The sequence below is a fragment of the Rissa tridactyla genome, chromosome 1 (genome assembly GCF_028500815.1).
Source record: "Rissa tridactyla isolate bRisTri1 chromosome 1, bRisTri1.patW.cur.20221130, whole genome shotgun sequence".
NCBI classification, from domain to species: Eukaryota; Metazoa; Chordata; class Aves; order Charadriiformes; family Laridae; genus Rissa; species Rissa tridactyla.
In genome coordinates, this window is record NC_071466.1 from 165,969,592 (window position 1) to 165,991,836 (window position 22,245).

Sequence of the window (22,245 nt, forward strand, 5' to 3'; positions counted from 1 at the left end):
TGTGGTACCATGCCGCCAGCACGCAGCCAGGACATCGGGCACACGCTGACGACCCTTCACCAGCACAGGTTGGATTTGGACCGGGGTTCCAGGAGCGCGTTGCTGCGCCTGTGTGGGTTTCCCTGTCAGGTTTGCTAAGCTGGTGTCTCTGTGCCATGCTGCGGACAGCTTCTTGCTCGGAGCGTTCTTCCATCCAGCATCCCCATCCCACGCTGACTGTCAGCAGCTCGTTTCCTCTTCGCAGGGAGTTGCAATGGCAGCGCAGCAGGGCTGTGTGTGCTGCCTGCTGAATGGGGAACAGCTGGAGGCAGATGATTGTTTGGGTTATTTGCCCGTTGCCTGGACATTTTTGTTTGCTTGTTTGAGCCCTGAAAAAATAGGTTTCCAGTTCCTCCGGAGGCTGGTCTGTGTTAAGCCTGTATGTTGTGGGCTGCTTTTGAAAACTGGTGTTTTATAACTTTGCAAATGAGTATCCTGCTGCTTCGGTGGCAAGGCTCCATAAACAAGGCAGTCTTCTCAGAAATTTCCCTGCCACAGAGCCAGCTGGACTAGGGGAGCAGGAGCAGCCAAAACCACACGCTTCTGGTGTCAGAGAACCAGATACCCCTGAGTGTGGTCCCTCTTGGACCTCTCTCTTGAGTGGATTTAAGTGGCTGACTGAAATGATAGTGCTGGCTGATGTTTATGGACGGTGCTTGGAAGGATGCCACTCGGCTTTCCTCCCGATCAGCTCCTCACCTGGGGTAAACCGGCATCGCTCTGTTGCGATCACAATACCGTGTTTGCAACTTCTCTGTCTGTAACATTTGCACATATCCTCTGGCTCCTTACTTCTGGGTGTTTGCTTTTATTCTGAGCAGCTGGGCAGTCCTTCGCCCTGTGAGAAAAGCATCTTTTTTTCTCACTGCTGAGTGCAGAGATTTTGGCCGTGGAAAATGGAGTTAAATAAGAATAGGCTGGTCAGGAAACAGAGAGGGTGTCGTTGCCAGCTGATACTGGAGAAGTACTATCAGGAAGAATGCAGATTTGGCCAAGGCACTCGCAAGCAGTGCCACGGGTCTAGTCATGAGCCTGGGTGTGCAGCGACTGTGCAGCTTCAGGCTGTCGCGGCTGCACATCCTCTCAAAGCATGGCAAAATGTTGGTCTGACATGGAAACAGAACCAGAGTCAGGGATCCACCACCTGCTTCACAAAAATCACCCCTTTAACACCTTGTGTTTCTTCTGAAATCTCTTTATCGAGTGCTGGCCAGACCTGAGCCTGTTTGATTTGGCAGGCACAGACCTGGGGGAGGGGGGGCAAGTGTGTGGGGGGGAAATAACAACATTGCAGCCGATTCATCCCTCCTTGTTTATTCCACCAGAAATAGATTTGGCAGAGCGCATCAGGAATGAACTAATCAGCAGGGAATTAATTGGCATGTTTGTGAAAAGGCAGGAACAACGCGGTGAACAAATTCATGGCTGGATGGCCGGAGGGTTCAAGCAGCCAGAGAGCAGCGCTGCATCGTGGAAACTGTGACTAGTAAGAGAAGTCGTACAGCTGTGCCGGAGAGCCAGCGGTTGAGAGCTGCCCAAAAGAACTGGGGGCAAACATATACTGGTGTCCTTGCGGATGGAGCTGCTTTCAAGAGGGGCTCCATCGCCCAGGCTTTCCTTCCCATAAGGCCCCCATGTGTGGGGGGAGATGGCTAGCTTGCAGGAGTGGGAGGGAGGGGTAGGAGAGGTACAGCTGGAGGAGGCTCCAGGGAAAGACTGTGAAAACGTGGAGAGCGGGGAAATGAAGAGGGACACGTCACTCATCGCAAGCTGAAATGCAGAGGGGGTGGTGAGGAGAAGAGGAGCAGAGAGGCAGAGATTTGGAAGCCTCATCACAGAAGGACTGGCCTCAAGAGTACAGGTAATGCTTGTATGCAATTCTCTGCCTTCTTTCCCAGGAATGTTTTGTTTCTTCCTCTGGAGGAACTACATCTGTGCACCTCAGAAAGAGCTCGTTGAGTTGAGGGACTCTAAAGGCACCTGTGGGAAGGGCCAGGAGAGGAGTGAACATGTGCAGACTGGCATGGATTTGGAGGTTGGAGGATTGCTACCTACATTTCCAGGGAACAGGGGTGTGCAGAGTGAAAGGAGGGAGAAAGGAAGAGTGAACAAACCCTTAGAGACAGCCAGACAGGCAGATATGGAGAGTGCAAGGTCCGTGTGTGCCTATCCATGGAGAGAGAGGAAACTTCTTTAGAGGGAGCACCAAGCTCCAAATGAGAGACAGATGGAGATAAGACATATCCTGGAAGAGCAGGTACACCTGGAGAAGAAGCAGAAGGTGGATATTACCTCCTCAAAACCAACAGTATTTTACTAAGGTTATGATTTGCAGTAGATGTGTGCTTTGCACCTGGCTGGCTTTTTTTTCACTACTTCTTCTTTAGCATCAGTATGCCTGCCTGCCGGCAACAGCATCACCCTACCTGTCAGTCATCGGGGCTGTCAATCAGATCCCTTTGTTTATAGCAGAATGGTGAGGCTATTTGAGGGATTCAGGTGCTCTTTGCTTTCACACAACATCCAGGTAGAAAATAAGCAGTGTAACTCCTAATTATATGTAAAAGCACTATTTAACTCAAGTATGTTGCCAAACTTGAAAAAGTCAAGATACTGTTTTTCCTACATAACGCAAAGCTGGGTGTGCTCATGTACCAATATATATAGCATTATATCCACACACATATAAATGGAAGAATAATACGTTACGATGGATTTTTAAGGACTTTTGAAACAGGTGGTATTCTAGATGTACCACTGTGACTGGGTTAATATTTTAGGATCCAATTCTTTAAATTGCTTCTGGCATTTTTCTTGATCTTTCCACCATTACATAATACTACAAGCATATGCTAATGTTTATATTACCCTGATTTTTTTTGGCTTGGAGAGTTAACAAATGCCATCCGCTTTGCAAGTAGAGCTTGCAAATTCTTTGATTGTTCTGGACTCACAGTCTTGGCAGCTTTGTCCTCTAAAAGCTCAGAGTCTTTTCAGGATCCCAGCCTGGGAGCTCTGGCAGAACTGGCATTAACTGAGAAATTGTGTGCAGCTACTATATGTGTTTTTTTTTTTAATGTGGAGCTATTTAGTTTATAGCACCTAAACCTTCTTTGACTTTATATATAAAACAGAACATTTAGTTGGGTGTGTTTAAGTAATATAACCTTAAAATATTCTTAAAATATTGCATATGGAAATAAAGATAGAGAAATTCCAACAGTCTGCAAAAATACCTTTATTATCTGTTGAGATCCTTTACAAAATTGAGAATCTTAAACTTACTTTGATCTTTAAATATCCATTACCATTGGAGTGAGAGCTACATTTTATGTATTTATGACTTACCTGAGCTCAAACTCCCTGATTCATTTAAAAGAATATTTTCTTTCTCTGCAAATAACCCAAAACCCAATATCACTCTTTAGCTTTAGTTTGAAAGTAGCTCGAAAACAACTTGGGAAAATTATGAGAGGAGAAAAGGTCTCAAATGAAAACCACAAAGCCAATTCACTTGCAGTCCAATATTGCAGCAAAAAAAAAAAATTCCTTCATTGTAGGTATCGCTACAGTGATTGCTAACTCTAATCAACAAAATCCTCATCTCAAAGCAAGGATAGGTTTGAGCTAACACACCGGGATGTACACGCATGGCATCAGGAGGAGTGTATGCGTTTAGAGCAGTCAGAAGTGGAGGGAAAGGTTTTGAGCCCTCTTGATATACAAGGGGCAGGCAAGCTCTGAATCGTAATGCAACACCTCGCGTGTCTGCAGTAGAACAGCGTGTTCTCCTCGGGCTTCAGGGGAGAAAGGGCTCTCTGAAATGAAGCTGAGTTTGGCACTGGGAGAGGAGAACCTAGGCAACGTCCCCAAATCCTAGCAGGCAGCATGCCCATGGGCAGTAATGAACTCAAGTCATCACCTGTTTTCCCTCAGCGTGGCAAAACATGGGAAATCTCAGTGCTCTGTTGTCATTCCCCACTGCGTGTAAGGAGGGATAAGCATGGGAAATGGAGTTTTCTGGAGCAGCAAGAAACAGAAAGGGTGAACGGGAGAGGGACAGATAAGGGAGTTCAAATCCTGGCAGGGCTTCTTTGCTTTGGGGCAAGGATTCAGGCTTGGATGGCACAACTGCCGATCCCAGCAGGGCTGAGCTCGGGGTATCAAGCTAGCAGTGCTCTTTTATCATGTCAGAGCGAGGAACTGAGAAGTTAAAAGAAGAAAAAGAAATATTGTGTAATAATGAGACGAATATGTCTGGCTTCATTGCTTGCAGATGAAAGGACTGTCCAGTGAATCACTGAGCCTATCCTGCTCCAAGGGCAGAATATGATGTAATTTTCTGACAGAGAGCATGCCATATTACTGTAATTAATAGTAACAATAACAAAGCTACTATGTTGTTACTGTTACTGTGAGAGCGTTTTCCGTGCTTGTCAATCCCTGTTCTACCCGACAGTATTTTCCAGCGCAACACTGCAACAGATCTGAAGACGTATTTGCAACAGGCTTGGGATCTGGTTCCTATTACAGATGACCCTGCAGACTTTTTCTGCTAGAAACCTGATTAGCGAATATCCATTTGCCTCCTACAATTCCACCTAGGAGAAGCAAGATTGCTCAATTTCTGTGTAAGTGTCTTCGATATCTATTTCAAAGATGATTATAACCTGATGTTTACTATGATAATAAATTACAGTGGGCCCTCAGGAACACAGAGAGCAAAGCTACAAAGAAACTGGTCTGTGAAGGGCCCTGCAAACAGACTGTGTCGGTCTTGTGACTCATTTGGACACCTGATGTTTTGAAAAGTTTTGAGATCAAGTAGGGTGGATTTTCAGTATCAGATGTAGGTGGAATTTATCACCACCCTCCTTTTAACAAATACAGAAAGATCAAAGTATCCCAGCCCTAGGGTACTGAAATAGGTGGGAGGTGGAAAGGGTAAGGAATGGACAATCTCTTCAGGATGTTTTAAAATCAGCTGGGAAGCCACGCTGCCTCCTTGATGTTGGCAGCATTTTCAAATCATTTGCAATTAGAAATGTTGGCGTCTGTTAAGTCCTTTCCCATCAGGGAAGATTAAAAAGGCATGTGCGGTGAACAGTCATCAAAAGAAAGAGGAAAAAAACCCAAACAAATGGCTAAAGGCTGGAATATTTATCTGGAAAAGCAGAGAGGCAGAGGAACTGTGGTGTCAATGCAAATAGTTTCAAGAAGGTCCATGGAGACCTTTTCATTGTGTGCCTCCGCGACATCATTAGACCTTCTTAGAGATCTTCATTTTGGCAGCTCTGGGTTGGGGGGGAAGAAGAGGTGTATGTATGTGTGAGATAGGAAGAAGGTAATTTATTTTTTTCCTTTAAATTAATAGTGCAATTAGAAGAAGAATACTGAATACAAAATACCTCCTGACAGGTGGAAAGTGGTATTTTTAAAGTAGCACGACATTTTCCATCAGTATGGCTATATTCATACTGCTATTCTAAATATATGGAAAAACAAATGCAGTTGTAATTAAGATACACTAGTGATTGAATGTAAGAAAGGCACAAAGTAAAAGGATTTATTTATGTACAGCTTTATCTGCTACAGCTCCTAGTAGGTTTTGAGGTGGCTGAATTCTTCCCAGATGGTTAGGAGATGAGGGTTATATGATATGCAAAAAGCAACTTAGTGTCCTCATATTTTGCAGTGAGGTCTTAGACTTTTGATGCATGTGCCTGAAAAACGGAATAATTTGGATTTTCTCAATATGCCTGCTTCTCACATGAGCCCCTCCATCACTGTGACTACAGATGACTGAAATCATCAGTAAACCCCATGAACTTGGCAATGCATTTTTTTCTGTTTGCTATGTGCGATATATGCATAATTGATACTTCCAGCCAGTTTCTACCAGAACAGCTGTTCATGATATTTTAAAAAAATTAAAATACCAGATTCAACACTGAGAGACCACTTAATTAAGACAGAATAACAAATTAGCATGGGCTGTGGAGAGACTGATCTATCCTCTTACAGTTAGAGATGGTACTTGTCTGTAGGTTAGGGCTGACCGTAGGTTGTAGGGTCTGTAGGTTAAGGTTGACTTTCATTGTGGCTTGGGAATGATGGTAAACTCAAAAGATGAGGAGTTTAGGTAAATGCTCACATGAGTTCATGTATCTGTCTTGCCTGCTCTGCAGATGTGCTCAGGAGGAACTGACCCCCTGACACCAGGGCAAGGTGGAGACAGTACATGGCGGGGTGGGCTTGTCTTTGAGGCTGCATCGCTGGGCAACATCTCAGTTATTACCACTGGTCAGTGGATCAGATCAAAAAGAACAATTTCCTGTTCTGGCCTCTGTTAAATCCTTGAATTGCTTGACTGTTTTGAACCTTGCTTTCCCTAATTGTAAAGTGGGGATGCAGCTATTTCTGTACTTCATAGTACCTCCTCCTGACATTCATAGAACATTTATAGCTATAAGGTTCTATCCCAACATGGCTACATATGAAGCAAAGCTGCTTTCTTAGCTGCTGCCAGTTGATGAAGCATCTCTGTATCACTCAGTGGCTTGAAAAAAAGTAAGGAGGATTGTACTTCTGAAAAAGAAAAGTCCCGGTGCTTCTGTAAAAGCTAGGCTGAGCACCTTGAACAACATTTTAAAGAAATACATCATCAGAGAGAAATTTCGTGTTGGGGGGGCAGGTGGGAAGTGGAGAAGGAGAGGAAAAAGAGAAATAAAGCTGTCAGAAACATTTTTTGTCTCCACAGAGCAGGGAAAAGTCAAGGTCCTACGAACAGCCACCATGGTGACTCTTCCTCTTTTCCTCTTCTTCGTCCTCTTGCCCTGCAGTAAATCCCAGGAGGACTTTCTGGACCAGCATCAGAAATGGAACTACAGAGAAGGCGGTAAGAGGTGGTGATGGTGGCTCAGCCTGGGAGGCATTCACTAACTCAGGGATGAAGATCTGACTGTTGTGTCCTTGGAGTGAGACACACAGTGGTAATTCATGAGTGGTCTTTCTTGATTCCTGGGAAACTCATGAGATTTTTGGATTTTTAGGAATAATCATCTAGGGTATCCAGTGGCAGAAGAAAACTCAGGCAACCAGAGGCAGAGAATTACACCGTAGGGGAGAGTTATCTGCTTTTTAATTTAGATCCCCCATATGTTTAATATTTGTCATTTCATTGCAACTCAGTTCAAGTGATGGGGAGGGGAATTAAATTCAGACCATTGGCTCATGTTTTCTTGTTCTGTCATCTTTCTTTTCCTCTCTTCCATGGACGTGCTGCCAACTTAGCTGACAAGGTCAACATAGAAGGCATTAATAGCATTACTCAAACCCTTGAGAAATGGGGAAATAGCATCTTCTGGCAAATGAAACACACCCTGCTGAACAACCCGAATGCTTTACTGCCCGAGTTCTCCAGGTAATTTCCTTCATCTGGAGGTGGGATTCAGTCCTCTCCTGGGTGTCCTTCCTTGAGCAGGATTCATCTTCTTTAAGGTGAACCTTCAGATTGCTCAATTGTGGGGGGATGAATCGCACTGTCTTGGTATCTTTTGTACTAGCAGCTCTGATTACTCTAGTAAACTGAATATTCTGCTGACTATTTAGTATGAAATATTCTCAATCACCATGAATGTATTTTAAGAATTATCCTAAAGAAAATTTAGGCTGTCGTCGGCACCTCACTCCTGTGAGAACAGGCTGGAAAAATGAATTGTGCTACAAATCCACACATGGACTTGGCCACAGGGCAGGGAGAAGCTGATTTGGCCTGTGATATTTTTGATTTCAGTCTCTGTAACATCCAGGTCAGAGAAGGCTATTCGCTAGTCCATGTCCTCGTATTTGCCCCTTTGTATTGCAGGAAATATTAATGACTGAGCGCACTATCACAAAATTTAATTTAATTTGAAATTTCCAGAAACAGAGTGGAAAAGCAGAGTGGAAAGTGAGAGGAGTAGGGAATACCAGAAACTTAAGTATCTCTTAAATCAGAATTGTTCCTAAAGCAAGTGTTCCTCTTCCATAACTCAGCTTTCTCTTTAGGAAAAAGAAAATATCTGTCCACCACTGCTACGCACTGAACCAGTTGAGGACAAAAGGTTAGAAGAATAAAATGGCTCTAGTCAGAAGGTCACACAGTATCTGTACAAATTAGGGGTTCAAGAAGATATAGTTGATGGATTATATGTTGGCCTTTAGCATCAAGTGGATTTCTCCCTGACTGCATGGTGGCTGCTGATACTAGCACAGAATTCATCACAGCTTTCATACTGCCACTGCTGAAATTCATTGGTGCCTAAGATTATCAGGGCCGATATTAAGTCATGTATTTGGAAAGCTCTAACTTTAGTTCCAGGGAGACGTAACGAGACTATTCAGCCGTGACTCCTGCATAGGGCTTTGAATTAAGACTTTGCTGGTAAGAACACAGGCCGGTCCGTTAGAAATATTGAGGACTGACAGTAACCCATGGGAATCACTGGCCCAGCCTCCATGTCTGCTCCTGGTTAAGAGCGAGGCTAATTAGTACTAATTAATATCAGGTAAGATTAAATGATCATCAGAGCTTCATAACACCCAAAGGGAAACTGAGGAAGCCCTCCAAGGGAAGGGACATGGTTACTCCCAAGCACACTGCTGCATTAGTGCAGCCCTCACCTTGCCAAATCCTGATGTAAAACCTGGGTCTCCCCCTCCCTCAGCTCAGGCTGGAGCGACCGGAGAGCTGTGCAATCACAGCTGCACCATGCCACGCAGCAGCCTGCCCTTCGTTGGGAAGTCCTCACAGGTGATCCCACGCATTGCTGCTCTCTTCTTCTCTGCCCCTGCTGGTTCCAGCCACGCAGGATGGTTTTCATCTCCCCCCTTAAAGCAGGAGTGCTGTGAAGTGCTTCTGGGAGGTCATAAACCAGCTGTCATTTCGCACTGAGCCAGCTGCGCTTTGGTGGCAATGGAAAGAGCATGTTCCCCCTGCTGGTCCTGAAGCTCATGGTTTCCTGAGTTCAGACGGGGGCATCTCCGATGAGTTCCCACCACCCAAGGGTCAGGGTGGCTTTGCAAACATCTTTTAACGATTCCTTGCAACTTCCCCACCAACAAACACAAGGCCATGGTAAATTCTTTCTTATGCTTAGGAACACTCCCCACACTGAGTTATTCTCCTGTATTACTCTCTCTGTAGTCTCCGCCCTGTCTCTGCGGCTGTGGACAATCTCGTGAGGGAAGTCCAGTCGATCAGGAAAAGGCTAGAAGAACTGAACGAACGCCTCAATGTCATCAGCAAAACCATCCTTCCCATCCGACTGAATGCTCTGCAGAGCCAGAGGCGTGGAAATACTCAGCTGCGGAGACTTCCGATGCATAGGAGAAGGTTGTATGCTCGCAGGAGACCTCAGAGGAGTTAATTCTCTACTGGGTAAAAAAGAGAACTCTATTTTTTTCATCTGCTTAAGCCTTTCTCCATGGGACGCTGCTAGAGAGAATAAAGTAAAGCACATACAAGTCAGCTTTACTAAGGAGACCAGAACTTCTGCATTTTGTTGCTGCCTTTCAAACCAAATCTGACTCTGTTCTTCACTGATGGCTGTTTTGTGTCCCAAGCAGAATGAGTTGACAAGCTCAGTCTACTGGAGTGCGAATACCTTCAGGCTATACAGTCATTCTTTATGCTTACCAGAGGAAGCTCTTTCTATAAAGATCAGGTGCATTTCTCTCTCTGCCCTATTTTTACAGCATTCCATCTGAAACAGCTGGGGAATTTGATATTCCAAAGTGCTAAACGCCTGATGAATGCAGAGAGATAGATTAGTGCTTGGCACTTCCAGCTGGGCAGGCAGGGGGAGAGGAATCTATGTTTTAAAATACAGCCTTAACCTATTCTCCATCAGTGCAAAGAATGCCGCGTTCACATGGTCAGAGAGAGGGTAGGGTTGGATAACCTTGGTCTGTGCATCAAGACTGAAGATGTCTCAGATTCTAGGGACCAAATTTCACCATCTATCTTCTGCAAATAACTTTTTTTTAGCTACCTGGAACTGGGGACTCAAAACCTTGTTATTCAGCAGATATTTTCAGAATTTCCAGCACTCTGAAAGACGTCGCATTGACTTCTGCCAAGACCCTTAGAAATCAGGAGACATTTTTTCAAAACGGTTTAGATACCTAATGGCACAGGTAGGTGTCTAGAAGGATTTTCCAAAATAGCTTAAGAGACAGTTCAGTCCCCAAAATCACCGATAATAATTCAGTTGGTGTCCAATTCACAGAGTATCTTCTCCACATGCAAGCACTGACCTCCAGACATTTTCCAACATCCTTTAGCGCAATTAAGATCTGTAAAAAAAGAATAACTACACAACTCAAGGACTTTGGTGCCTCAGGGAGTACCCAGAATACCCTGCCTTCAGCTTGTCTTTGCCTGTGGCTTCCTGATGGTAGAACTGGTGATAAAAAAATAGTGCAGAAATCAAATTATGCAATAATAGATGGAGTGGTCTTGCCCTTCAGGTCTCCAAAGGTAAATCCAATACAGAGATTCCCATCCAGTGTTGCAGCCAACTGCCTACCTGAAATATGTTGAAACAAAGGTAAAAGAGTCAGAGAGGAAAATGAAGTATTTTTTTAAAGGTCTGGAAGAAGCAATTTATGAGAACAAAAATAAAGAATGGATTATGTCTCAATGGTTGTGGGGGAGGCTGGCATGACTGTTGTTTGGCAAACACTCTTCAATCATAAACAGTGAGGATGCAGACTAGCTATTTAAGGATTCCCAAGGCCTGAGTTTACGGAAAGGAGTTCAGTGACACTACAATAACCTCCAGAGGGAAAAGGGAAAAACTAGTTTCATATGAAATCTTGCAGAATGAGCCAGAAGAAGTAACAGTCAGCATTTTGGCTGTGACCTGGGAGTTGAGTGAGAGAAGTAAGAGGACTGTATGAGACAATGTGATAAATACTTTCCGGATGTGAATTCTCTGAGTTCAGGTTTTCAGAAAATAACAAAACTCTAGCTTGGAAGGTCTTTCTTTGGCTTTTGCTTGGGAATTTGAAACACTGCTTCACTAGACAAGGGAAAAATCAAGCCTCTGAAAAAGCTGATAAAAAGATACATTTGTGCCTTTGGTGAAGTTGGCATCATAATTTCTCAGGAAATGTAGAGTATTTTGATCCCAGAATATATTTACCTAAATTACAAGGAATGACAGGAGAGAAAGGCCCCGTCAACCTCCTCCTTGTTATTTTGCATTCAGAGCTACTAGGCTGTGCTGTAGCATCAGCTGCGTGCTTGCACAGACTGCTGGTCCCTCCAGGGGATGCTTTACGCGCTTGCTTAGGGACTGCTGGTCACTTTGGCCTACCTCGAGGAAGAATGCAACATAAATGTCAGCTTTTGTGTTCATATTTTAGATATGAGAATTTTATCAGGCAACCTGAAGTTGTATGAAATCAGTTGAAGACTACTTGAAACAGAAAGATGAGACTTCCCTCAGTCACAGATGGCTGGAGGTGGGAGGCTAGTCCAGATCACTGCATGCTTTTATTTTTTACCTAGATGTCCACCACCAGCTTTTGCCAGAGACAGGGCAGTGGGCAAGATGGACCTCTGGTCTGACCCAGTCCATCTATTCCTACACTGATATGCGCAAGCTGGTATTTTTGGCAAAACTCCTCAGCTCAATGGAGAAACTCACCGTTTGTTTCAAAAGAGAACAAATAAGCTGCAGCATGCAATGTATATTACAATTTTGCAATTTCTTGCATAATGGTGAATAAACCAAATAATATAAATGGTTAATAAATTACTAGATCTTTGACCTTGTCACCACTGATAACAGCCCCTGTCATTCACTCCGTGAAAGTCCATGTCAGGCTCTAGCCCTGCTCCTTGGCCTGAGCACGGCCCGTTTGATCGTGGGATCATGGCCAGCTCCTTAAACTTCCTTGCTTTTGCACAACCCTCTCTCTCTCTTTAGATGAAAATGCTTTAATGTCACATTTCTTTTATCATTTTCTTTTTTGCTCTTTAAGAGGGTAGGAAAGTTATGCATTAGCCTGCTTCTGCCCTGCTCACCTTCTATTTGAGGAGGCGGGAGACCAGCTGAGGGAGATATCTCAAGGTGCCTCTGTCTCCTCTGCCTGGGGAGGCTGCTCTGACCTCTGGCTGCCACAGGGACTGGTATTTGATTCCTGCCTCCGCTGCCCTCTTCTTAAACGATCCTGGACAAGGCACTTTCTCTAGCTGGCACCCACTTGTGATCATGAAGGATCCAAGTCCTCCATGCACATAAATAGACCCAGCTATATAAAGCTGTCTGAGCCCCTTGTTGTGTTTATTTACATATATTTACGGGAAGGGACCTGGCTGGAGTTTTAAACGGAGTGGACGGGCTGGGCTGTGAACCCACGCAAGAGGTCAGCGGAGGGAGAGCAAATACCATCTGGCATCGTCTAAGATCCACCCCTTACCTAAAGGCCACGACACCCACAGAGCCATGGAGCACTGCCTGAAATTCAGTGCCTTAAAAGAATGCAACTGTGATCCCCCTCTTAGCTCTGTTAATTATTAAAAAAAAAAACAATAAACTTTATGATTTGAAGTTTCAGGAGAGCTGTGCCCCTACGTGCTACCTGTCACGTATTTTCTTCAGGTACTTCCCCTCCCCTTTTATTTTATTATTTTATTTTGTTTTGTTTTATTTTGTTTTGTTTTGTTTTGTTTTGTTTTGTTTTGTTTTGTTTTGTTTTGTTAATTTCCTTCGGATTTCCTCTCTCCTCCCCCCGACCCCGATGAATACCACCTGCTCCCGCCCTTCATTACACTTCACACTCCTCGGCGTCCCCCCCCTACTCACCGCCGCCTTCCCGCCCCCACAGCGCCCGTCCCCGCCCGCGTCCCCCCCGTCCCCGCTCCCCGCCGCCGTGCCGCCGGCGGCACCGCGGCGCCCCCTGCGGCGGTGCGCGGCGCTGCAGGCGGCGGGGCGCCCGCCGGGCCCTCCCACCGCGCCCCAGCCCAGCCGAGCCGATCGCGGCCGAGCCGAGCGGCACCATGCTGGGCATGATCAAGAACTCCCTGCTGAGCACGGTGGAGGCATGGCCTTACCGGGTGCTGAGCAAGGGGGAGAAGGTAGGTGGCGGGGCGGGCTTCCGGGCTCCGTTCCCCCGTGGGTTTCAGCGGCGGCCGGGCCGGGTAGGGCGCTGGGAGGCTAAGGGGGACCTGCCTGGGGGAGCCGGTGTCCTCCGGGCAGCACTTTCCTCCCGGCCCGGCCGGGCAGCTGGCGGCTTCTCCATCTCCATCCCCATCTTCTTCCTCAGGAGCAGCTCAGCTACGAGGAGAGGGCGTGCGAGGGCGGGTGTTTTGCGGCGGTGGAGGTGGTGGGGAAGCCGTTTGACGAAGCCTCGAAGGAAGGGGTACTCAAGCTCCTCAAGTATGTCGGAGGAACCAACGACAAGGGTGAGAGGCACTTAGCCCCATCCCACGGGGCTTGGCAGATGTCTGTGGTTGACTGGTGCTAGCAGAGGCTTGGTGAAAGCCAGATGGATGGATGGAAGAATGGATGGATGAATGCAGGCAACAACTCCACGGGCCCACCTGGTTTGTGGCTCCTGGCACCGGGGGTCTGTGATGGGGATGGGAAAAATAAGCTTGCCACAGGTTGAAGTGCACCCAGTCAAGTCATGCTGTGAGCCCATTCCTGACTCATCTCTGTTTCAGGGTAAAAATCTCAAAAATGACGTGTTTAAGCAGGGCTAGGTTACCTTGCGTCTGGGATACGTGAGGACAGGCACATGTGTATCTGTTCCTGGGTGAGCAGTAGCTGATAAAATCCACGTTATCTGGGGCACTTCGGTTCTGTGATGTGCCTTTGTAGACAGTGAAATAACTTTTATGACCTTGATATTTTATCATATACTCTGGCTATTTTTATTCATTGAAGGGTAATGAACAATGAGCTTCCTCTTTAATGGTACTTTGTACTGTTTTATAATCGTGCTTCCAGGTGATTGCTTCTAATTCTGAATTTACTAAAGTATGCACATTGGTAATCATCCGTAGCAGGAGAAGACCACAGGGTGGTTCTGAGGCATATACATTTGCTCTCACACCTCTCTCAGTCATCTGGTAGAGGGACTTCTGTAGTCTGTATGGGTATAGGAGCTGGATGCAGAGGGAAATGGTATTTACAGCAGCATGTTTTGGAAAGGTGATGATCACTGTTGCTGTAGGAGAAAGGGTGGCTTCTATAACATGTGCCACAGAGACAGGTATCGTATCAGAGCAAAATAAATGAGAAGGATGGCTTGATCTCAACTGGTTCTGTGGCTACCTGATCCTGAGGGTTGGAGGTTCCCGACTGCTGAAAGAAGAGGGAAGAAAAATGTTTTTCAGTGCCATGCGGTATGTCTCGGTAGTAATGAGCAGGAAAGAAGCATGCTGTTCCTGGAGTGGTGGACAACATGGACAGTCCTGCTGAAAGCCAAAACAGCTCTGAGTTTTGGGGCACTGGAACTTGTAGAATGTCTGGAAGCATTTGGAAGGGTTTAGGAGAAAGCTCCTGTCACCCAGTATTGGCTATGGGCTCACCACTAAGTGCAGATAGTGTAAATTTAAATACTGATGTAGATTTACATGTGCCACTGACCTGCCCCAGGACTGTAGACCCTCTTGTATTAGAGGTCATTTGTCAGAAGAGCTGAGTATCTTAGGACCATTAATAAAAAGATATCCAGAGGTCACCTGGGGCTCTTATCTCCCAGAGTCCTCGTGTAGTCAGTGGAGAAAGAAGTTTGGCCCAAGCAAAAGCCTGATGTTCTGTTCTGCATGCCCCAGAAGACCCCACTCTTGATCTGACTATACAAGGAGTTCAGTGTGGGGAGTTTTCCTAAACTAAAATTAGCTTTTGTGAATCCCCTGTTAATTATGTTAGTTCCCGAGAACCTAGACTTCTTTAGTAATGTCTGCGTGTCTCTTTCAGGGGTTGGAATGGGCATGACTGCTCCTGTCTCCATCACTGCTTTTCCTGCTGAAGATGGCTCCTTACAGCACAAAGTTAAGGTCTCTCTGCGGATCCCGAGCCAGTTTCAAGCCAACCCTCCTTGTCCTAGCGATGAAAGCGTTAAGATTGAAGAGAGACAGGAGATGACCATTTATTCCACGTAAGGAACACATCCTGGGATTTCCAACCCCAAGTGCTGAGGTCTCTAGTGTGCTCTGAAGAGCAGTGTTGGTTTTACCAGCTGACTTGCTGGACAATGGGTGCATGCGGTAGAAGGAGATGGAGGGGTCTTTCTAGACTGAAGACAGCCATTTTATGGCATTTCTTATTGTTGGTCATGCTGCACCCATTTGGAATATGGATTTTTTTTGCTCTGGGAAAACAAGTGGAGAGGTTAGCCCTGAAAGCCTTTTTGTTTAACGTGGGGAGGTGAAGAGCAGGAGAGGGTGAATATGAAGGTACTAAGTCATTCCTAATCTCTGAAAACTATTATTTTCCCCACCTCCTGAGATCAAGATGTAAGAACCATCTTGATGATCCTTTGGTGTGGTTCGCATCAAACAACAGGTGTCAACTGAAGCCTGTTTTAGGTGAACTCATGCCAGGGCCCATCATGGGAACAAGCAGTCATTGCATTGCTTCAAATCGCCTTTGAATGTCTTTGGCTGTTGAGTGACAAACTGTACTCAAACTAGCATCACAATACCAATAAGCTCTTTGCCTTGTTTTTAACACCTTGGATATTCCCCTGCCTCCTTGCTTCAACTATTTTGGCTGACTCTAAACTGTCTCGCTCCTCCCTGCCTGTGACTGCTGCCTGGCCTTTACAGCGGGTGTGGGCTCCTTCTGCAAGAACAGGCTGTTTTGTCTCAAACCTTGGCCCTAAGGCAGGCCGGTGAGGTGCAGGCTAATGTGGAAACACTTCCTGTTGGTGGGACGTCAACATAGAACAGACCAATTCCAGCCCACCCCTTTTAAATAGCATTGCAGGATGTAATTGCTAACATCTCTGTTCCCATCCCCCTTTTCCTTGGGCTCACTAGAGTTTGGCTTCCCTTCGTGATCTGGCTTCCAGCAGATGGTTGTTCACACCACAGTGAACATGGCTGTTGACAGCATTGGCGTAAGGACTGTGGGCTGAGCAGATTTGGAGATAACCTTGTGCTCCAGGAAGCTGTTCCTCTGATACGGCGTTGATTCAAAGGGCTGGGCCTTTCTGCTGACTGATGTACAGGGGTCTGTTTGGGGGGGGGCTGTTTGGGGTCAGCCGATGGCTGACTGCACCCTGGCTGTGTGACCTTTGAGACTTAACCTATCACAGACAAAGTGTGCTGGTTCACAAAGAAGAGCGCCTGCGCGAGCCCATGCTGGTGGGACCTGGATCAAAATGCATGGCTAAATAGATTGTGGCTATATATTGTTCTCCCTCTCTTTGTTTCTGTGCTCTGCCAGGACAGCTCAGCACCTCTCTGTGTTTGGTTTCTTTGCAGGCAGTTTGGTGGCTATGCCAAAGAGGTGGATTACGTGAACTATGCTGCCCAGCTGAAGTCTGCTCTGGGGAGTGAAGTTGCCTACCGCAAGGATTTCTACTTCTGCAGTGGTTACGACCCCCCTATGAAGCCTTATGGGCGACGCAATGAGGTCTGGTTTGTGAAAGAGTGAGCATCTGGCTTGCCGTGGTGCTGATAATTTCCCCACACTATGTTCCTGTCCTCTTCAAAATAAAATAACGATTTGGCAGAAGCAGAAAATCATAATTTCCTCCTTCCATACCTATGCCTTGATCTTTTATCGACCAACCATTTTAGAAGAACACTGCAGAGCCCCTTGATGATCCTGCTCCTTCATTCTGGACCAGGTCCTTAGCCACACAGACTTTTGTGATCTCTTGGTGCCTTGCTTTCGTCTCCCCCCTGCTCCCAGAGTTCAAAGCTGAGATAGCCAAAAGTACTTAATTAGCAAGATTGGTGCCTGACAAGAGTCGCGTCCAAGTGCTGGCAGACTGTTAGTCTCCCCTGAGGCAGGCGGGGGAACGTGACAAAAGTGCATACAGAGACTTTTTTATCTTCTTGAGCTTGGTGCAGCTGTAAAATGCTGCTTTTATCTGTGCCATTCCAAAAGTAGTCTAAAGGGACACTGGCATCGCGACCAACACAGCGCAGTGAAAATAAGGATCCTTTACATTGACTCATAGTGTGCAGGAGAGCAACGCTTCTGTCATCTGACAGAGAAATGCCATTTAGAGGAAGGTGCAGGTGTCTGTTTGAAGCTCTCCTTCTGTTTGAGGCGAGACATTTCGGGGTGTGTTATGTCCTGATCTCAGCTAGCAGCTGGACAACGTGACGTGGAGACCCCAAGATCATTTCCTCACCTTCCTGTTACTTGTGTGCAGCATTTCTTTAAAACTAGCCTACACAAGGGACAAAGCTGAAATGTGTGTGATAATCTAATTGAATTAGAAGAATACATGCTGTGAAAAAAGGAGGTGCCAATTACTTGTGTTCTGAGGGTGCATTTGAAGAATGGTGAGCATGATTCTATGATCTGGTGGAACTACTGTGGGTGCAGATCTTTAAAAAAACCCTCTTTCTTCTTAAATGGTGTTAGTTTCTGAAGGGCTACTCAGAGTAGCTGTCTTCTTTAAAGATGTGAAAACCTGGCTGTTCTTGAAAACAGGGATTTACGTCAAATAACGAATAGCCTTTCAGAAACTTCAAAAACAATAGCAAGGGTGGGTCTTGTTTTAGGGAGCCCAGCAATGTTTAACTGTTAGGCATCAAACCAGCATTTTAGCTATCGGCTCTGCCAGTGGCAATGCCCTCGCACACCGTGCTACTGTGGGTGCCTCTGTAATTCGTTACCTCCACTAAAAGAGGTGTGCTCCTCTGATGCTTAAGTGCCTCAAAGTTCAGGCACTTGCCAAAAGCCATTTTTCCCCTGGAGCTGAAAGAGAGATTTGTCAGATGGCATCTCAGGTTCTGGCCGGTCGAGGTGTTTGACATTTTCAAAAAAACAAGCGAAGAGCTGTTGGCTGGAGTTAGTGATTGCGGGGCAGGGGAGGAGGAATCAAAAAGGAAATCGAGGCAGACTAAGAGTTAGGCTTTTGAAGGACTTTTTTAAGGAGCAGAGGCCCTTCTAAGGCAATCCTTGAAGCCAGAGGGACCTGTTCATGTCCCAGATTATTTTTCCCTGTGTGGGTGAGGAATGGAGGGGCACAGTGCTGCCCAGTTTGTGCATTCCCGGGTTCATTTTGAAACTCGTGTGTAGACTGTCCACAGCGGATACAATCCTTTCTGGCTGACGATGATGAATGTCACGCAATGATCAAAATTCTGAAATTTCTCACAATTTCTCCTGTGAAATCTCAGATGTTAGGAAGGCCAATAACGAACCTGGTACGAACAGAGCTGCACATCTCAGCAGCATGGGTTTTTTTTCATAACATGCGTACACGCTTTCTGAACAAAGAGCAAGAGCTTCTGACCCAATAGTGAGAGTAATCGCATCTGTCGGCTCTGCCTGTGCAGCCCTGCCACTGGCCTTCTGCATGCAGTCGGCAGGGTACAGTTTCATAAACAGTGTTAATTGATGTCAAAAGCTTATGCAAACCAAATTGCCTTTTCTGTACAAGCAAAGATGCCTGCGTTCTGTCTGCATTTTCTAGATTTTTTAAATAAACAAATAATAATATTGTGATTTACAATTTCTGCACTGATCATTGAATTTGTGAGCTTGGTGGGGCTATTGATTTGAAAGACTTGAGGTTGCCAATCGATCTGTGTGGGGTACTAATCATGTCACAGCATCCATAAATAGCCATAACGCTTTTTCAAAGAAACTGCTATTTTAAGTATCCCGGTGTGGCGCTGCGTTATCTGACTGTGCGAGATGGGAGCTGATGGAGTAATCTCCTTTTTCATTGATTTTAGCCACTTTGACTGATGCATTTGTGTTAATGTAGAAGCTAGGGGGCCTGCTCACCTGAGGAAAATTGTGTGTTCAGTTGTGTATTCCTGTGTGTGCGTTCATAGGCAGCGTTCAGGCAAATATTCATGATGGATTTTCAACACGACCTCCTGTGTGGAAATGTTAGACGTACTGTCACATTGAGGTCCATCTCGCTCAGTGCCCTGCTGTCCGCGATGGGCAGTAGTGGGCACCTGAGGCAGATTACAGGATCAGTGCATCTGTGTGCTGGTATCTCCTCTAAATATTCCCCCATCTTTACTACAGCGTGTCTCGGGGATTTTTTGTTACTGTGCTTGGTAGCGTCAGGTAGACATTATCTCATGCATTTTTCCAGTTGCTTTTTAGGCTAGGTAAGCTTACTATCCATGGTATCCTTTCATCCTATGGCAAGGGGTTCCTTGCATGTGGAAGGGCAGAAGTACTCTTTGGCTGAGGGTTTCATAGGCAGCTGGGTCAGCCAGCTTTTTGATACGCCTCAGTCACTGGGAGTGCATGTTTTTTTGGACAGGCAGATCCGCCGTTGACTTTAGAGGGTTTCCAGCAACCTTTTTGTGCTGGGGCCAGGGGTCAGAGGAACACTCTGGATTTTGACCCAAAGCTAAGATGGTCACAGCCACTCACTCCGTTGCACACAATTGACTCCTGAACTCAGGTTAAAAAAAAAAAAAAATCAAAACTTTTTCTCTGCCCTCTCCAGTATTTGTTTTCTGAGGGATAATAGTGCAGCACCTCCATGGCTGCCTGTGCTGCCTGTTGGGCTGGACTGGCTCAGCAGTGTAACGGCCTGGGGAATTATCTTTGCCTTCCAGAGACAGGAGTGGCCTTGATGCTAATTAGCAGCCGGGCAGGTCTCTCCCAGCACAGTACCGAGCAGCGGTGTGACAGCGATAGGGCTGGCCACAGGAAGGGTCACATTTAAACAAGAGCCAAATACAAAAGCATAATCTTGATGGGAATTATACGCATGCCACATAGCTTTAGCTATATGGGATATACCGGCTGTCTAAGATGCCCCACTTGCTAGTAACATAATCTGTGAGAGTTTTCCTGCTGGCCTCAACAGCGGCAAATCCTATATATTTATATATAAGTACATGTGTACCTGTATAAATATGTGTACGTGTATATGTACACGTATATGTATATATGTAGTGTATGTATAGGGGCCTCCTCCAGACCCCCGGCTTTGATCTGTTGGTTGGCTTCTGCTGTCACTGAATAACTTGCTAATGCGAACACAGCCACAGGGCGAACATTTGCAGACCGAGGTTTTAAGTCTGCTGGAATGAGAGCTTTGTTAGCTTTGGAAAGAAATGCTTTCTTTTGTAGACACATGCCTAAATATATCTAACACTGCATTAAGAAGACGACAGCCTTTATAAAAGAGCTAATTGGTTAAGTTGTCCGTATAAATCTGTCCGGACTTATAATACTCTAGTCACTTTGAGGGGATGGGTGATTCGTGGTGAATGGGGAAATAACATCATTATTTCCCCATTTTCATCAATCACCATGGCAAAGGGTGCGTGAGCAGCTATTGTGCTTGTGGTAGCAAATTTTCAGCTTTGCAAGGCTGCCCGAAGGCGATGGGACAAGGGAAGAAGATGGTGGCTCCTAGCTCACATCGTCCCTCCTGCTGTAATTACAGTAATACCTCTTTTACAATAGCATTCTGAGCAGCGACTCTCTCTCTTCTGTGACAGCATTTCAGCCACACTGAGCTAAAAAAGAAATGCATCTCTTTTAACAGGACCATAAGTAGCTTTAGATGTATAACGCCTCTATAAAACTGCTTGGCGACATGATTTATTGGAGCATGATCAGTGGTAAAAGTGACTTCTCTGACAGTAATGGATGAAACACTTCCAGCATAGCTACTCTGTCTCTGCTTGGTGCCTGTGCCAACAGCAGGCTGGTTTTGTCAGCTCATTCATAATCTCTGCTTTGCTCTCAGAATCTGTTGCCCAAAACAGGTTTCAGCCATGGCAGATGCGTTTTTCCTAGTCCTCTGTGGGAGCTGCTGCAGAAGATGGGTCAGTGCAAATGCTGCTTGATTCCTAAGGTGCTGTCTGTCTGATTCCACATCCAGAGCCCATGCCTAGCTGAGAGTTGGGTGCATGCTGTTCCCCTACCCCCTCACTGCTGCCCACCCCGCCGTTTCCATGAGGAGAAACTTGGGTGAATAGGGTGGAAGAAGCTGTGCTGTTCACAGACTGAGTGTGAAGTCTGGCTGGCCAGCAGCCCAAGGTCCCAGGGCAGCCTCAGACGTATCTTCTGTGCAGTCCCGGTGAGAAGACCGGGTTGAGGAGCTTGAATTTTAGGTGCAGATTTTTCAAAGGTATAAATGGAAGTGAAAGATCCCAGAAGCCACATCCTGAAAGATACCACTGGGATTTGGGTATTTCAATGTCTTTGAGGATCAGATTCTCATGCATATATGTTAACTCACTGCCATTGTACCAAGCATGGGATCAGGCCAATGCCTCCTGTTTTACATCCCCTGCAGCCTGGCCTCCAGTGCGGACTTAAAAGTGCCGTGGCCCTTCTTCTCCTCCGCAATCCCACAAACTGATGCAGTTGGATATCATAAGCTGTGGGCTTCTCACCAACCCTTGCTTTGTGGGACCGAGAAGCAGCAGAGATGCTCTGGAGCTATGAGGCCGTCGAGAGGGAGCTGGTATCAAAAAGCAGTTCATCAGGCATGCACTGCAGTGCCCTGACCTGCGTCGTGACCCGGGTGACAGCGAGGCGTTGCACGCGCAGCGTGACATGGGCAGTGCAACCTGACACAAGGGCTCCCTGTGGTGGGACAGCAGAGCCTGTGTCTGTGCTACGTGGGCGGCTGCACCACCCACCCTGCCCATGCCTGGACGTGGAAGCTCAGTGGGTTTGGGTCTGAGGCACGTGTTGGGGTTCTTCAGCGCGTACTTCTGTTATCCCAAGAGAAAACAGAGAAGCATTGCCATGGCAACTATTCTCCCGTGAACATTTTTCAAAGAGTTTTCCAATCTCGTTCAATTTTTTATATCCCTAGTGTTTAGTTTAAGGCCTTTCCTAATTGGAGTCCAAAGAAGCAATTGAAGCGTCTTCTGCCATTAGACAATAAATTCAGTCGCCTTCCCACATGACTGATGAAGTACAAGATCAACAGAATTGAATGTTTCTGTGAGTAAGCGAGGAGAGGATCTGAAATTTGAAATGCATCATACTCAGACAAATGAAACAGATGAAACCTTTT

At 46.1% G+C, this 22,245-nt stretch overlaps 1 protein-coding gene and 1 long non-coding RNA gene across 2 annotated transcripts; both read left to right on the forward strand.

Moving 5' to 3' along the window:
* Positions 1 to 1,446: 1,446 nt before the first annotated feature.
* LOC128904543 (uncharacterized) lies at positions 1,447 to 12,696 on the forward strand. The gene is made up of 5 exons (XR_008464531.1): positions 1,447 to 1,900; positions 4,499 to 4,670; positions 6,800 to 6,937; positions 7,333 to 7,462; positions 9,227 to 12,696. It is a non-coding gene; the product is annotated as an uncharacterized LOC128904543 (long non-coding RNA).
* Positions 12,697 to 13,022: 326 nt separating this feature from the next.
* HEBP1 (heme binding protein 1) lies at positions 13,023 to 18,741 on the forward strand. The gene is made up of 4 exons (XM_054188027.1): positions 13,023 to 13,168; positions 13,357 to 13,495; positions 15,018 to 15,198; positions 16,529 to 18,741. Exons 1-4 carry the CDS (start codon positions 13,091 to 13,093, stop codon positions 16,698 to 16,700), a joined length of 570 nt encoding a protein of 189 aa, XP_054044002.1. The 5' UTR covers positions 13,023 to 13,090; the 3' UTR covers positions 16,701 to 18,741.
* Positions 18,742 to 22,245: the final 3,504 nt, after the last annotated feature.